This window comes from Mastomys coucha, unplaced genomic scaffold (genome assembly GCF_008632895.1).
Source record: "Mastomys coucha isolate ucsf_1 unplaced genomic scaffold, UCSF_Mcou_1 pScaffold22, whole genome shotgun sequence".
In the NCBI taxonomy this organism is placed as follows: Eukaryota; Metazoa; Chordata; class Mammalia; order Rodentia; family Muridae; genus Mastomys; species Mastomys coucha.
In genome coordinates this window covers 132,996,472-133,013,628 of record NW_022196905.1, presented here as the reverse complement: position 1 = coordinate 133,013,628, position 17,157 = coordinate 132,996,472, and the positions used below count along the sequence as shown (strand labels likewise).

The window sequence follows — 17,157 nt, the reverse complement described above, 5'->3', positions numbered from 1 at the left end:
GACACAGGCTGTTCAAGTGCCTGGCAATGGTTGTGGTTACAGCTGTCTACAGCTGGACATACCTTCCTCTCCAGTCACTCACAGAGAGATGGGGCTAGAGCCAGAATCCAGGAACACCCCCATCTCCAAGGATGAGGCCATCTGGATCCCCAGGGCTTGCTTTCCTGAAGCTCTGGGCCATAAAGAGTCTCTCTGGACAGCTCTGGATGTGTCTGTACATTTCTGCCAGGCTTGAAGATACACTTCTCAGACAAGCCCAAACCCACCTCCCGGATCCCATGCCCTTGGAATTTGGCTGAAAAGGAGATGTATATGCTGTCATTTTCATTTACTCTCTCCAGATCCTGGCCAGCAGCAGGCTGTCCTGATCCATTTGTCACCTGGCCTGGCCCTGGCTGTTACACAGGCAGGTTCTCAAGGAACTGTCCTTGTGAAAAAACAGAGGCCTTAAAATAGCCTGCTTCAGGAGTTGAGAATGTGGCTAAGTCGGTAGAGTGTTTGCTTAGTGTGCATAACACCCTGGGTCCCTTCCATCTTCAGTACTGCATAAATAGGGTGTGGTGGCAACTGCCTGTAATCCCAGAACTATGGATGAAGAGACAGGAGGAGCAGAAGTTCAGGATTATCCTCAGCTACAGAGCATGTTTGAGACCAGGGTGGGCTCATGAAACTCTTTACCTAAGAAAGGAGTGTGAGAGAGGTAAGGAGAAGAGAAGGAGGAGGGAGGGAGGGAGGGAGAGAAGGGGGAGGAAGAATGCCTCCTTTAAGCAACATGTGGAGGTCTACATCTGTAATGCCAGCACTCCGACAGGCCCGCGGTAAGAGAACTGCTATGAATTTGAGGCCAGCCTGAGATACAGTGAGATTCTGTTTCAGCTAAAGCCTCTTTGAGAAACCACATGAAGCTCTGTCCTCCTCCCAGGCATCTGGCTCTCCAGGACATCCTGGGATGACCACACAGGCTACAGGCTATGTGGGAACCCTTTGCTCTGCTCCTAAGGGCCAGGGACATCCAACACTAGACTGACTGTGTACACTACTCTCAAGTGGTGACATCAGCTCATGGGACATACATACTTTCATGCATGAAGAAGGAAAGAAGCCACACAGCCATGTAGCCCCAAGGTGCCAGTGGCCACTCCACCCCACAGGCAATAGGATGAGCTACATGGTCTTCTGGTTTAAGCCCTATGGCCAGGCTTTCCTCTGCTTTGTGGGAGTGGGTGGTGCTCAGAGCTGGGCTCCTGCCTATCCGGGTCTGTCTCAGAACACAGGACAGCCAGGAACGGCAAAGTGCTTTCCCTGCTTTCTGATTGGCTTTTATTTTAAGTTTGAGGATTAAACAGGGAAAGCTGGATTTGTAGAAAAAAGAACCAGGGCAGAGATCTGCAATCTGGTCAGCCAACACACAGGGGGGCTGTCCCTAGGAATCCACACCGTGCAGCCTGCTGCATTGCAGCCTCGCTGGCGGGACTTGCATGTCTTCCTTGATTTTTGTTTCTGCAAACCATGCTTTAAAGAGTGTGGTCGGTCTGCCACAAAAATGCAAAACCTCGGGCTACTCATGTACTCACACACGCACACACGCATGTACACACTCACTCAGGGTGGCCAGCCTGTGGTGATACGTGTACTCTGGCAACGTCTGAGTGTTCTGGGTGGTCAAGTGCTACACCCACGCTGGCTGTGGTGATAAGATTTCTACCTCTTCTATGACAGGTTGTGGGGTCGAAAGCCCGCACTAGGATCACCTTGTGTAAGGTTGAAGCTGTGCATGCATGTGTGCATACTCTCCATCCAGTTTTGGAGTCAGGGTCTATCACTGAGTTTGGAGCTCACCAGTTCAGTTAAACTGACTGGCCACTGAGTGTCTCTGTCACCCCAGCACTGGATGACGGGAATGCAATGCCCTGCCTGGCTTTTTATATGGATGCTACGGATCCAACTTGGGGCTCATGCTCTACTGATTAAGCCATCTCTCCAGTTCCCTAGGATGAAGCTTTTTAGCTCACAGGTTCCTCTAGTCTGTGGACTGGACAGCAGGCTAAGTGAGAAACAGGCCATATCTCCTGCAGGGCTCTGGATAGTCACATGAGCCCCATATGGAGTCCCCCAGAGCCTCTGAGCTTTTAGAAAATGGAGTCTCCTATCCAGGGTCTCTTACATGTCCACATTGTCAGCCCTTGTTAAGTGCAAGCGTTCTTCCTCACAGAACAAGATGGAGAGCCATGTATGTAATGAGGTATGCAATGGTGGTGGAAGGCTGGGGAGAGACGAGGAGAGTGCAGACAGATGGGGTACTCACTTGACCATCACCACAGTTCACCCCCAGATAAATGTTGCCTTTCCCACCTGGCCTGATGACTGCACGCTGCAGCCCAGCCTCATGTCCACCCTAGTATCAGGCACTTACTTCATGGGTTTGAATAGCGCCTGCCCGTAATTCTGGAAGGTCATGATGAGCTTCAGCTGCGTGCCCCCTGACTTCATGGCTGCAGGAGGGAGGGAAGAACAAACAGGGTGACTCAGTGGCTGCCCCAGGTCCCTGACTATTCCCAGGCAGCAAAGCCCGATCAAGGCTCTAGCTGCCAGCCAGCTAGATCTTCTTCATGTTGCTAGGGGACCCCCAATTGTGCCCGAGCTTTTAGGGCGTTCAACAATGATACACTCGAACGACCTGGAGTCCCTCCTGATGTAGCAGTAGGGTCTAAGCTTACACTAACTCTGTAGTGTGAGCCCACAAAAAGCCCAGGGGATGGCAAATACAACTGCCTGCCAGTGGAGGAGTGCGGCCACATACACGCACACCTTCATACTCACACACATACTCCACTGATAAAACTCCTTGTACCTCCACAAACAGGTCCATAGACACAGACACACCCCACACCTCCTCACCCCACGCTTATAGAAACATCCCTCACTTAAACACACCCTCACAGACACACACCTACACACACACACACACACACACACACACCACTGCATGCCTAGGCACAGGCAAGCTGCTAGGATTTAGTGAAGGTCTGAATAGTCACTCTGAAAAGACCCAAGGTCAGAGGCATCTCTATCACCAGGACATGGAGGGGTAGGAAAGGTTCAGATAGTTCCAAAAGGCACATTGTTCTGGGATCTCACCAGATCAGTAATCTGATGGATTTGAAAAATGACCTTTCTTCCCCCAACCTTGGATTTCCTTTTTGCTGATGAATGAGATGGAAGGAAAGCCATCAGGGGCTTTCCTGTTCTAGGTCTAGCCTTACAAAGGGCTCCCAGGTTGTTCAAGGCATGGGGGCATGAAAGGGCTATCACACTGCACAACGTGGCCAAGCCCATACACATGGTAGCTTGCCTGGCATGTGTAGAGGCATCCTATATCTATGGAAGGCTCTGGGCAAAGGTTAATGTTACAGATTAATGTAACACAACCAGAGCTTGCATTGGACATACGGGTAGATAGGAAGTTACAAACTGCAATTATCTTAGAATCCTTAGTGTAAGAGGCAACGCAGGCATGTGCTGGGGCCTGAGGTCATCACCAGACCCACTCCTAGGGGAGAGAGGCATAGAGCTGGTCACAAAAAAGCAGACAGGTCCTGGGGGATGAGGTAAGCAAGGGATGGAAAGCTATCTGGGGGTCTCTAGAATCCCTCAAACGAGGCTGACGACAATGGGTGGTGACAGGGGACATGCTCTCATCATTTGGTTCCCAGGCATAACAGGACTGGCAGAAGACTGTGGTTTTTGTGCCTAGGGTCAGGGCATACTCACAGGGGTGTGTGGGGGTGGTGGTGTTAAACAAGTAAGTTTTGAATGCTTGGTGGAGCTGGGCATGGTGGCACATGTCTTTAATCTGAGCACTTGGGAGGTGGAGGCAAGTGCATCTTTGTAGATTCCAGGCCTTATTATGCTTTGTAGTTAGCATAATAAGTTCCAGGTTAATCCCAACACTTGGAAGGCTGAGGCAGCGGCAGGTGGATCTCTATGAGTTCAAGGCCAGCCTCGTCTACATAGTGAGTTCCAGGACAGTCCAGGCCACATAGTAAGACTCTATATCAAAAATACCGAGACTAATCCACCAAAAAGATTACTGCTGGTGGGAGGCTCATTAAGATTTAGCAAGTAAATAAGACCTACAAGGCTTAGGAAGTTCCTGAAACTTCCAAGAATCACAAGACCCTTCCTTCTAGTTTATATAAGCAGTAACAGTTGATGGGGCAAAAAGAACCCCTCATAGGCCAAACTGCCTGCAGGTCAAGCAGAGGGCTCTAGGGATGCAGTTTTCACGAATCTCATTCATACTGGGATGGCCTTTCCTGTGGTACAGCTGCCTTTGGGGCATTCATGCTTTAGAAAGTAACCCAAACACATTCATTAGTTCACTAAGCTAACCTTGACCTGTCACTGATGCTCTCTATTGGTATTTTTTTTTTTCACAGCCCCTCAGAGAAAGTCACACAATCCTCCTTCACAAGATGGCAGAGAGAATCAGGCTCAAAGAACAGAAGTGGCCTGGACTCATCTAGACAGTGGCAACAGTCCCCCTGTTTGGATTAGTGAGGAACATTCTTGGGCTTAGACCTTGCCCAAACACTAACTAGGCTGCTTGCTGTGTATGACAGGCTACGTCCAGGGCTTAAGACCAACTTCGGGATCCACCCGACCAGAGTGGCCTGTACGAAACTGTGCCCTCCTCGGGCCCTCACGGATTGCACACTCTCTTTCAAACTCAGGATGTAACCACAGCATGGTGACCCCACAAGATGTGTGACTACCACCCAGCCTTCCTCCTGAGTGACACAGCAAAGCGCTTAGGGTTTGACTATTAAGCAAGCATCTTATGAAACATTCACGCTCCAGGAACCTCATTTCCCCCCTAAAGACAGGGACATGTGGATTTTTTTCTTTTTCAGCCCTGATACACAGACCGGCAGCCAGCCTGTTCCTCTCTCCCTTGGGAGAATGGCGGGGGATTTTAATTTTCTGTTTTTCCTTATCTGTGCTTTCTAAATTTGCACAATGAACATTTCACTGCATTTCTGGTAAGGTGAGAAAGAAGGAAGTGATAAAGAGTTGATGGCACCGTTAAGTCTCCGTGCGTGTCCCATTTCCGTTTAATAAGAGACTTGCTGGATTTAATGGTTCCTTCCTGAACTGGCCTCTTTTTAAGGTTTGTAATCTTGGCTTTCAAATAGCAAAGTATTGTGTTAATCTGGTCAGTTTGGTCTGTCCCCAGCCCTCCACTGAGGCCTGCTTTTCTTGCTTTGAATAGGCTCTCTCATGTAACTGAAGCTTGCCTCGAACTTGCTACATAGCTGAGGGTGACCTTGAACTCCTGACCTTCCTGCCGCCACGTCCTCAGTGCTAAGATTACAGCCCCAAACCTAGGACTTCGTTCATGCTGGTCGGTACTGTACCCACTGGACTATACCCCAGTCTGGTCAGTCTTTTTCTAGGGGGGGGTCCAATCTGCCTCCCTGTGGCTCTGACGTGGTATGTGACCAGCTACTCCAAGGAGGAGACCAGAAACTCTGGCACACAGAGCTCTGAGGTGACTCAGGTACAAGTTTTAAGGTTCTTTCATGACTTGGCTCACCCTTAGCCCTACAAGCTGTCTGAGGCTGATAAGGGGTATTCTGCTTGGAACCCAGAGTCCACAGATCTGACACAGACTCCTTGCTTTGTGTTACAGCAAAGGTTCAGGGTGTCTGTCTAGGTGGACAACAGACCTGAACACCCGCCAGTTTGTGTACTAGGCTATCCCCACAGGGCACTAAGGAAATAGGTCATTAATGGGTGACCAGGGTGGAGGTGCCAAGAGGTGGCAGGGTCAGTATAGAGCATAGGTTTTCCTCATGGCGACAGAAGGAGGGGTCATGTCCAGAGGAAAGTTCCTGTTCCCTACTAGAGCAGGGAGGTGGTTCCGTGAGAAACTGAGGCACAAGCTCCAGTTAGGGCATTTCCTAACAGGGACTTCTGTGGTTCCCAGTAGATGAAGACCACATTTCAAATAAACTAATTTGACTTTTTAAAAAGCTCTATTAGGGACCAAGGGTATAGTTTAATGGGTAGAGTGCTTGCCTAGCACTCCCTTGATTCTATCCTGAGCACTGGAGGGGTGAAGGCAGGAACATCAGGAGTTCAAGGTCATCCTGGACTCCCCAGCAAGTATGAGGTCACCCTGGGATACAGAAGAATCTATCTCCAAACAATCCGATAAAGACCAGTGGGCCAACTTTAGATGTTGCTTTGCCGGCCCTTGGGGACCCTCAATGCTGCCGAGCCTGGCCTTGGCTGTCTCATATGGGAGAGGGGATTGGTGATTCTGTTTGGGGTCAGTCAAGCAAGCATTTGACTATTTTCACACACCCCCTAAACTGCCTTTTAAGGGACTGAGGGGAGACTGTTCTAGAAGATTAATGGCGGCAGGTGTTTGCACTGTATGTGAAGGCCTCCCTAGGGAAGGATCACATTCAGAGAATTTGCTATTCAGCTCTTCCAGGCCTGTCTCACATATCCCCGAACAGGAGAGAAAGTCTGCCTGTGGCTCAGATGCTAGGCATGTACAGAGTCCCCGTCTACCTGCCAATCCTGGACTTGAGAAAATGGGTATGGGCCACACGGGCCACATTTACCTGGTGGCCAGAGGCAGAGTCCCCGAGGCTGGCATTGCAGGAACCAGTCCTGACACAAGAGGCTGGACAAGCTGAGTGAGCAGGAGTTGACAGAGGCTGTAGCCATGTCTTCAAGCTCCTGGCCTGTTGTGAGGCCTTCAGGCTTCAAACCTGTCACTGGCTCAGACCAGACACACGTGGTGCAGCTTCTGCCCCAGTGGCCTCCAGCCTGGTGTTACTATGTCATCCTGTCTGCCAGGCAGCTTGCTTTTATTTTGAGAGTGGCAGTCAAAAGAAACACCAGAAATACCCTGATGGAGCTGGCTCTGTCTTGCAGAGAGCCAAGAGAGTTGGGGGCTTGGCTCAACCATTGCACAAGGAGAAAATGGAGGAGAGGTGAGAGGTGGGGCAGCCAAGTCCCCACTGGAGATCCTCACCTTTGCTCTTGACCCTCCATCCTACAGTACAGAGCAGAAGTTTTACTAGCCCCCCCACCCCCACCCCGTGCCCCTGATCTTGGGATTCCTGTTATGTCAGGAGGTCACTCTACCACTGCCCCCTCCCCCACCCCCTACCCCCACGTCCACTTCATACTCTAAGTCAGAGGCAAGGCCCTGTGCCTCTGTTGTGTCTGGCACTGCCTTGTGAGAGCTACAGCTCGGTCTTGTCAGACAGATGGGATCTCCCCTCCTCACCCCAATTCACAGGCAGAATCTCCCTGGGGTGCCCAGTCCTGGGCCCTCTGTTCCTTGAAGCTCACAGCCAATTCTCCCAGATCCCATCTCCACCCTTTTTTCCCCTTCGGCAGGGCAGATCAATTAGAGGATGACAGTCCTGTGGAACCGTTTTTCTTTTGTTCCGCCTTGTTTTTGTATGTGTGGGGCCTTGATCTGACCTAGATGGAGCCACCTTAGAGATCGCTGTTCAGGCCAGAGGCTGCCAGGACCTTCCACTCCCCATCTCAAGCAATTTCAAGTGCAAAGTGTTTGCATCCATAGCTGTACATGGATAGTGATTTGATTATCACGGGTCCCAGCCAAAGGCGTGGCGGGCCTGACTCCCAGCTGAGCAAAGGTGGATGTGTGTAGAGTCTCTTTCTTTAAAGGCAGCAGTGGTCCGTTACCAGGCAGCCTGGAGCCTAGCTATAAATAAATCTCTATTGGCCTTGGCCAGCTGAGCTGTGGGCCACACAGAGCCTCACAAAAAGGAGCAAGAGGTTCTAAACAGGCGAGACTTAATGGAACCATTCCAAGAGGGTGTGGAACCCCTCTGGCATCCTTTTCCATCACAACAGTATTTCCCGGCTCCATATTTCATAGTGAGATGAATAACTCGAAGATGAAAGTTATTCCTCCTGGGGCTGGGGAGATGGCTCAGTGGATAATGTGCTTGCTGTGCAAGCATACAGACCAGAGTTTGGAGCCCCAGGACCCGACTAAAAAGCTGTGCAGATGTGGTGGCTGCCTGTAGTCTCAGCCCTAATGAGGCTGTCAGGGAATCCCCGGAGCAAGCTGGCTAACTGGGCTACTTAGAGCTGGAAAGCTCCGGATTCAGTGAGTGATCCTGCCTCGCCAAGTAAAGATGGAAAAACAGAGGGAACACGTAATGCCAACTTCAGACCTTCACACCATGGGCATGTGTGTGCATGTGCCCCTGCATGGGCACACACACCTACACACACATGTGCAGAGATGTTAACAAACACAAACAACATACAGACTCATACATGCTCACATATGCATACACACACACACACACACACACACACACACACACACACTTAAAAATATAAAAACAAAGTTATCTACTGGTGGGTCAGAGGGAACTCTGAGCTAGGAGCAAGGGGATGCTACCCAAGAGCAAATCTCCCATCTGTGGAGCCTCAGTTTCCCTAGCTGTGGGAGGAAGCTGGAAGGCTGCACTAACTTTTGAAGGCTCTGCTTCACTTTACTTCAGATCACAGAAGCACCTGGGTAGAAGCAGATCCTGTCCACTTGCCCCCGATTGTCATCTACCCAGTGGCTATGTTAAGATGAATGCCCAGGAGAGGCTATGTCTCAAGGAGTTAGGTGTCCACTCAAAACTTTGGCTCGATCTTTATACCCACAATGACCTTTGGGGTAGGTCAGGATGACTCAGGTTGGCCATAGCAGCAGGGAGTTACCTCCAATGGGCAGCCTCTAGGAGAGTATGCATTCTCCAGGGCATTAAGCTGCGGCCACAGCCAGACAATTCAGGCTCCTCCCTACAGAGCAAGATGTCTGGGCCTGGCCCACTTCCTCAGGTATAAACTGTGTGGCTCTGGGGGGACATGGATGCTTATCTGATTGCAGGTCCCTGGGTGAAGAGGCTCAGGGTGCCTTGGAATGTGGTTGCCACAGGGAGATGCACCAGGCGTGAGCTGTGGACAGTTCTGCTCTTGCCATGGACTCATATTTACACATTGAAGCCTTCTCCAACGTGGAGTGTCAGAGTCCAGATCCAGAAAGGATACATTCTGGTGATGCACACCCTGCTGGTAGGAACCCCCAAAGCTAGGGGTCAGAACCTTGCAACCAACACCCCTGGCCACGAAGCACATGCGACTTCGCCTTGGGAGAAAGCCATCTCTTTACAAGGATCCCAAACTCATGCTTCAATCCTAGACACATTTAGGTTGGATCAGGTTTTGCTGCCTGGTAGCTTGGTGTGGGCCTCGGACTCAGGTGGCAGTGACAAGGCCCTTTGTCTGCCTGGGTAACAACACCCTCCACCAGTCTATTACACCAAGCTAGGGAGCTAGGGGGCACCTGCAGAATGAGGACTCGGCAGGTCCATGATGGGACTGGATAAGAATTATCTCAACCACTGTGGTCTAGCACATCAGTGCAGGATCCACTCGGGTATCCCTTAGCCTAGAAGAACATTGGCTGACTCCAGGATGCCCCACCAGACCAAGGCCCAGCTCCCCCATCAGCAAGAGAGCTACTCATTCCACTAAGAGGTCAGGCATCTAAGCACTATTATCCTTCCTGAGTAAATCTAACAGGGGTTGGGAGTTGGGGACTTAAGGTTAAGCACATGAAGATATCTAGAGATCCCTGAGGTGAGGCCCTGGAATTCCAATTTTCTCTGATTTCTGAGCCCTTGAAATAGACCAGGCATCAGTGAGAGTAGGAAACAACAAATTGAGCAAGCACCCACAGGGGGCTGGCCAGCTGTGGGGATCACACAAACTTGAGCCTCCCAGGCTGTTTCTGCACATATCTAAGCATGTCACCCTCTTCAAGGTCACTGTAGTAGATCTTTATTGTTAAGCTGTATGATCCACAGAGGTGGCAGTACCCCTGAGAGCTGGTCTCATTACTAGGGCCTTCTACTAGCTAGGAAATTGCTCTCCTGCTGAGCCATGCCCTAGCCTCTCATTGGAAAATTCTAGACAGGTGCTCTACCACTGAGTCATGTCCCCATCCCCTCATTGGGGGATTCTAGGCAGGTGCTCTACCACTGAGCCACACCCCAGCCCCTCACTGGGGGATTCTAGGCAGGTGCTCTACCACTGAGCCACACCCCAGCCCCTCACTGGGGAATTCTAGGCAGGTGCTCTACCACTGAGCCACACCTCAGCCCCTCACTGGGGGATTCTAGGCAGGTGCTCTACCACTGAGCCACACCTCAGCCCCTCACTGGGGGATTCTAGGCAGGTGCTCTACCATTGAGCCACACCCCAGCCCCTCACTGGGAGATTCTACTATTAAGCTCAATTCCCAGTTCTTTTTTCACTTTTTATTTTAAGAAAGGATCTTGTTAGTTACTCCGGCAGCCTTTGGACTTTCCATCTTCCTGTCTCAGCTTCCTGAATAGCTGGATGTCAGGTTTCACCTTCATGTCTAGCTTGGGTAGTTCTTTAACATTCACACTCTGCTCCAAATAGAAAGAAAGGGGCACACATTGTGGTTCCTTTATGACAGAGTGCCTGCGTTAATAAGGACTGTTCCTCACTTAGCCTGAAACCTCTGGACTCCATGTGTCAGGTGAGGGTGCACTCTCTGGCAGGAGGAAGGAGGGTGAACGACCACTAGCTTGCTCTCTTTTACTAGGTGAACTTGCCAAGTCCTGGAGGAAGCTGTGGGTACAGGTTTATTATTTAATTTATTTATTTTTACCATGCAGAAGAGCCCAGTATACAGCAGAGCCCCAGACACCTCTAAAAAGGTAGGTGCTGCAGGCAGGCAGCTTCTAACTGCTCTGTGTCAGCAATTGGACCAAAGCCCTTAACCAGAGGGAGCCTGTTAGCAGATCTGCTTTCAAGACACATGGCAGGCTATCCAAGCACGTGCAGCTGGGCACACCAGGGCCACCACTGCACAGTTCCAGCCCTCAGCCTGCCCTATGCCACCTCTCAATCACTCACAAGCTGATAACAGCCCAAAATAGGCTCAGAAACTGCTCCCGATATACTGTTCTCCTGAAATTGAAAAACTGGATTTTTTTAAAACAAACAAACAAACAAACAAAGCAAAACAAAACAAAACAAAACCTTTTCTTGTCTTAGTAGATCATAAAGTCCTGGAGACATTCCTTGTGAACTGCTTCTTGTGGAATACCCAGGCTCCAACTTTGTCCTTCCATCCCCTGGTGAGATTTTTTAAGTCCCTCCTGCTGAGCTCTGAAGGGAGCAGGCTTGGGGCCTCAGGCCCCGGCTAAGCTATGCAATCAGCCGCCCCTGCAGGAAGGACAGGGGTAGCCCATGCTTAGGAGCTAGAAGGAGGTCAGCAGGGTGTTCTTTTTACAGGAGAGGGAGGACCTATGTGTCTGCTTATACCCTACCAGGGGTCAAAGTGGTGGCCCCCCACGTGCCAGCATACCCTGTATTAGCAGGGAAGAGGTTTCAGAGTGAGGAGCCTTGAGGCATCTATCTGGCTCATGGAATCATCCAGGCGGCCACCCGAACACCCCAGAAAGTGTGGCTCCCTTGCCAGCAGCCTGCACAGGAGGCCAACTTCACACAGTCCTGGTGTATGCACACCAAGGCACTCTTGTAGCAAGGACAAGCAGGTGGCTACCTACCGACGCTGGTGATCTTCTGAGAGCCAAGGTCCTGCAGTAAGGCATCGATGGCCGGGTTGTGTCTGGAGTACAGTTCATACCGGTTGATGCCAATGTGGAATTTGAGCCAGTTAGGGTAGAGATCCACAGCTGCATCTCCAGTGGGCAAGAATTCTGCACCTTCAGCACCTTCATGTGGCCTGCAAGAAACCAAGGCAGGCCATGGTTAAGTGTAGAAAGAGAGGCAAGAGGCGAAAGAATATGGGGTGCTGGTCCTGAGGGCTAGGGCTTGGGACTTTGGGTTCAAAGTACAGGTTCGCTAAAAGCTGCCTTCACATTGCCATGTCTGCACTTTCTTCCCCGGCTGCGGTTCCACTACCTAATAACACACCTTAAGGCCTATAATTCCTATTTACCCTTTAGAGACGCCACAGACAATCCTAACTACCGCTAGCCTAGACCCAGAGTGTCAGCGCTATCCCAACACCTCTGTCCTGGGGTCACCAAAAGTGCCCCCACAACAATGATGTCAGCTGGGAGTGTGTGGGAAGGGACTGTCAGCTCTTCCTGGGACCACACGGCCTGGAAGTCAACAGGCACACCCGGTCAGCCAGAAAACCTTCCCGGTTTTCTGCCTTTGTTCCAAAGAACAGAGACAGGAACGATGCAAAGGCCTAAATCTGATTTTTACGAGTGCAGCCATAAGGTGGGGAATGCAGGATGATGGAGTCAATCACTCCAGCCCAGGTTCAGAGGGAAGACATGCTACTGCCTGATTTCTCTGGCCATGAGCTTGTCTGAAGGAAGAACAGACCCTCTGAGAGTCTGCTAGGCTGGAGGGGAAGAGGGACCGCTTTAGCTCTGCTTCACTGACAGGTGAGGATCCTTCAACTCCAGTCCATCTTCACTAGAATCAAAAGGAGGGCTAGTGCCCTCCAAGACGCCACACCCTCTCCACTCTCTCAGCCGCCTTTGCTTGATGGTTTCTGGCCAGCAGAGTCCAGAAGCAACCAAATGGCTCACATGTGCAGGCACAAGGCAAAGGGCCTGGTCCTATTCCAGGGGGAGAAAGGATTTCTGAGGTTGTTTTGGACGGGTAACTCTCTCTCTCTCTGCCCGGGAACCTTGCAGGTTATTTGCTCTAGCCAGCTGGTGGTTAATATTTCACTCTGCTGGGCTTATTTGGATCTGTGCAGCTGTGGGGGTGGGGGTGGGCACAAAGCTTGGAAGATAACTCTAGGATGGTTCACCTTCCTCTCTACAGCCAGGCAGGGTGGCCACAAAGGGAGGCCTCCACACTGCCAACATCACTCCTCAGCTGCTTTTGTACCCGGTGACTGGATTTAAAAGACTTATTAGGTACATTCAGGCCTTCTGGAGACGTCCACCCTGAACAGCTCACCCCATCGCTCTGAGAGCCAGAAGCCCAACCCCTCCCAGGGGAAGGCGGCTCCCACTCTCCCTGGCTGGCTCTCCAACATATTCATTCATCTGCTTCCTCAGCCATCGCCAGAGCTGGCCAGCATGCTTCCTTGTAGGTGGAGCATTGGGCTCCCCTGGCTTCTGGTGGGCCGCCAGCTTCCCACACCAGGGCACTGGGAGCTTCCCAAACCCCATCAGCCCTTCTCCCTAGAATCACTGTGGAGACAAAGGCAAGGGGCACATCTGCCCCGCCCACCAGGCGTTCCTACCAGCCTCTTCTACGAGTCCCCAAAGGTACACAAAATGCTTGGCGTGTGAAATAGCTTTCTAGGGGGGTGTCTTTATTCCCGAAGGGTCGGACGCGCTAGCCCCACCCCAGCCTCCTATTCTCTGCTCACCAGTCAGGATTCTCTGCTGCCTTGGGGTTAAACCTGATGTCGCTGTTCACATTAAACAGCACGTCGTCCTCTGTCAGAGGAGGCACAGCCCCCTGGTAGAGAGGGTGCTCAAACAACTTGGCTAAGAGCGACCCGTCCCCGCTGGGGCCAGGGGGCGGCACCCGCAGTCGGAGCCCAGGATCTCGAAGCAGCGGCCGATGCGCGGGGTCACGGGGTGGCGGGGAGCGGGGCTCCTGACCCCGCGGAGCGTGATCCACCGGCTCCGCTGCAGGAGGCAGCTTCTCCAAGGAGTGGGAGGTTAGGTTAGAGGCTGGATCTGAGCTGAAGTCTTGCAGGATGCGCAGTGTGTGTTTGTTGGGCCAGCCTGCGTCGCCACCGGCGGGCTCCCCCGGTCGGCTCCTTGCCTGGGCCCAGCCTGGACCAGCTGCTTCTGCTGCCGGCTGAGCGCAGGAGCAGCCGGGCTCCCCGGAGGATCGCGTGGCGCGCCGGTCCAGCTTGGGTAGCAGGTCAACAGCAATGTGCAAAGCGCAAGCCAGTAGGAATACCACCAGGATGAGCACGCGAAACCTGCGCACCAGGATCATCTTCATGGCCGCGCAGGCCAGCGGGCTCGGGGGGTTCCAGACGCGCGCTCCACCGGTGCCCCTCAGCTTGGCACCAAGCCGGCAATGACTCGCGGGTCAAGGTCCATTCGGTGTACTACCAGCTAGCAGCTTGGGGGCTGTCCCCAGACTTGGACGTCGTGGAGGAGACCCGCCACCAAGGCACCGGCTCTCCAGGCCATCTCGGGGGGCGGCCAGCGGCCCTCGTCGGTGGAGCGGGTGGCAGTGGTGACAGGGAACGCAGGGGCGGACGAGGGTCTCCGGGAAGGCGACCACACTCATTGGGCGTGTAAGCAGAAGGCGCGGCTGTTCATCCCGGCCAGGGCGCGACGGATCCGATCTAGAGCGCGGTGCTCCCCCTGGGCCATGCCGGGTGCTGGGCGGGCGACAAAGTGGCTCCTCTGCGCTGGCAGGCTGCGGCTGGGAGACCGGGCTGGAGAGACAGGGGCGAGAAAGGGAGCGCGAGGGGGCGCGCAGGGCGAAGCGACGATCTGGCAGGTGCAGCAGGCCGACCCGGAGCGCAGCGCCCGCACCGCCGAGCTCCAGGCGCCCCGCGCCCGGCCCGCTGATATCCGAGCGCGCCGGAGCCGCCCCCCGCGTCAGCGCCCTCAGATTGGAGGAGCCGTGGCCCCGCGAGGCCCGGCCGGCCCGGCGCTAGCCCGCGCTCCGCTCTCTCCTCCCCTTGGCCGCGCCCCGCGGTGTCACCGCGCCTCCTCCGCGCTGAGCCGGGAGCCGGAGAGGCCCGGCTGGGAACCCGCAGGCAGCGAGGGCTCCGGCCCTGTGCGCGCTGCTCTCGGCCTGGTCGCCTGCGTCCCCGAAGCTCCGCGCGCCGCCAGTTGCAGCCGCACGGCTCCTCCCCGGCGAGTGGAGGCCAGAAAGCAGGCCAAGTCCCTCCCCGGAGCCCGCGGGGCGTCTGCGCGGCCGGACGAGCTCCCCTCCGGGCGGTGTCCTGGCACCTCGGGTCCCCGCAGCCCGCTAGGTGGAGGACGAAGGGACGACGTTGCCACGCGGCGGAGAGAACGGCGGGGGAGCGCGTTGGGCCCCAATCCGAGGGGACGCCAGAAGCTCGGCAAGGCTGCCGGGCCCACCCCACCCCAGGGGACACGCCTGCGCCTTAACCCTGGCGGCGCCGCGCCCGGCCTGGCTGAGTGGCGCGGATGCGCGGGCGGTGGGCGGGGCGCGTCTCGCTGCCTGCCCTCTGGGATGCTAAATCGGGGTGCACACTAAAGAGAGATCTGCTTTCACCACGTGGCTTCATCCGCGGCCACGGGGCTTCTGGATCCCCAACCCCTAGTAGGAAGTAGGAATCCATGGGAATTTCCGCTTACAATTCTGGGAAGGTAAGCGTAAGAGGGTCACCCACAGATCCCCAAGAAGAGCAGACCTCCGGGCTTTAAGCACCTGCGGATTTCCACAACAGCCCAACCCAGCTGAGGGGCGGAGCCTGTGCGCTAAGGAGCCCCTCTTTGTCATGCTCTCTTGGCTGTGCTCCCTGGCCCTCGAATGCCCTCAGTGAGCTTGAGTTCCCTATGAATCAAGTGCGCAACTCAAGTTATTTCTGAAGACTCAGGGACAAGTCTGTGTTAGCTGACGTCCAGCCCACTAGCTGCTTGTTAGGGATGAAGAGGGTCGCAGCCAGCTAGCTGGTCAGCAAAGATACTTCCTAGGCCACTAGAAAGGAAGAGAGGGTGGAGTTCCACACTCCTGTAACAGGAGTCGATGCCTGTGTTGAGCGGCATAGAGGAAACCCAAGAGTGCAGTGGGTGGGGTCTAAAGAGAGGTGCACTCCTCAAGAAGGTATGGCTTACATCAAGGAAGCTGAGACATTCTGTATTCATTCCGCCCTCCCACTCTCACAGACGATGAATTTGTGTGTGGAGATGGTGATCCTGAGGTGGGAGTAGGACGGAAGCACTCACAACTTGGGACCTCTGAAGAGAGACGAATGCCATCAAGGCAGAGGCACCTGCTGCTGGGGGCATCAGTTGCCTGGCTTCCCCTTGTCTCCTGGTGTCCTGGACAGCCATTCATCACAGCTGGGTGGCTCCTTCGGGGAATTCCTGGCTCTCTGGCTCCTACCCTAGGGAAGGAGGACGTTGTAGCCAGTGGAAATGCAGTGGACCTGCCTGCTGTCTTTGCAACAACACCTGTAGGTGTCTGCTAACACGCTTCTCTTTTGTCTCTCTCTCTGCCCTTCTGCCCCAGGATGCAGGCACTTCACAGAGGGTCTCCGAAGAGGCTTTGCTCTCATGGCTCCACCCAGAGGCCCCAGGAAGGCCAAGGTGGCTCATGCAGAAAAAGTTTCTAAAGGGACGGTTCTCCCTCAGAGGAAGGTGGGACACAATTTACTCTGAGCTGAGGAGGACTTTAACACAGAGACACATACAGATGACAGGCATGGGAAATGGGGGGGAAATGGTGACACAGATACACAAACACGTAGGGGTACATAGACATACTGACACAGACACAGCGACAGACACAGGAACACACATACACACAGAGGAAAAAGAGACATACAAGGAAAAAAACGGTGACATGGACATACAGGTGTGCATAGACATATTTATACAGACATACAGACACAAGTACACACACATGGCACACAGATTCTTAGACATGGGCACATATAGAAGCTGACACACACACACACACACACACACACACACACAAGAACTGAGCTTCACTAGGCCTCTCTACCTTATGACTGTCTAGGCAGATTCCCCACCTCGCCTGCGTGAAGAGGACCCTGATGTTGGCATATAGCACCTGTCAGAACCCAGGGGACAGCTCTGGAGCTTTTTTTTTTTTGTTGTTGTTGTTGTTTTGTTATGCTGTCAAGCTGGAGCTCTAGTAAACCACTATGAAACACATCACGTGTCCAGGCTTAGCCGAGGGGGTGGTATAGCTGTGAGGGAGCCCACTACTTTATCAGGTTGGCCAGCCCTTGAGACAGTAAGTAGACTTAATGCCAACTAGAGCATGAGGCAATACTCCTCGTCAGTCTGCATATGGTGCCTCTTCAAGGACTGCTGTGCAAAGGCACACCTGAACAAGAAGGCCTACAGAGCTAGAACTGAGTGAGGGACTTGG

General features: G+C 53.4%; 1 protein-coding gene across 1 annotated transcript in view; it reads right to left on the bottom strand.

Annotated features, from left to right (window-relative positions):
* Fam20c (FAM20C golgi associated secretory pathway kinase) overlaps nucleotides 1-14,608 on the bottom strand; it is a 55,314-nt gene extending 40,706 nt beyond the window's left edge. The window contains exons 1-3 of the mRNA XM_031338457.1: nucleotides 13,463-14,608; nucleotides 11,664-11,842; nucleotides 2,414-2,492 (exon numbers count right to left, since the gene is read on the bottom strand). Coding sequence (XP_031194317.1) covers nucleotides 2,414-2,492; nucleotides 11,664-11,842; nucleotides 13,463-14,052 — 848 coding nt within the window. The 5' untranslated portion in view covers nucleotides 14,053-14,608. The remainder of the gene's footprint in view (nucleotides 1-2,413; nucleotides 2,493-11,663; nucleotides 11,843-13,462) is intronic.
* Between the last annotated feature and the right edge of the window lie 2,549 nt (nucleotides 14,609-17,157).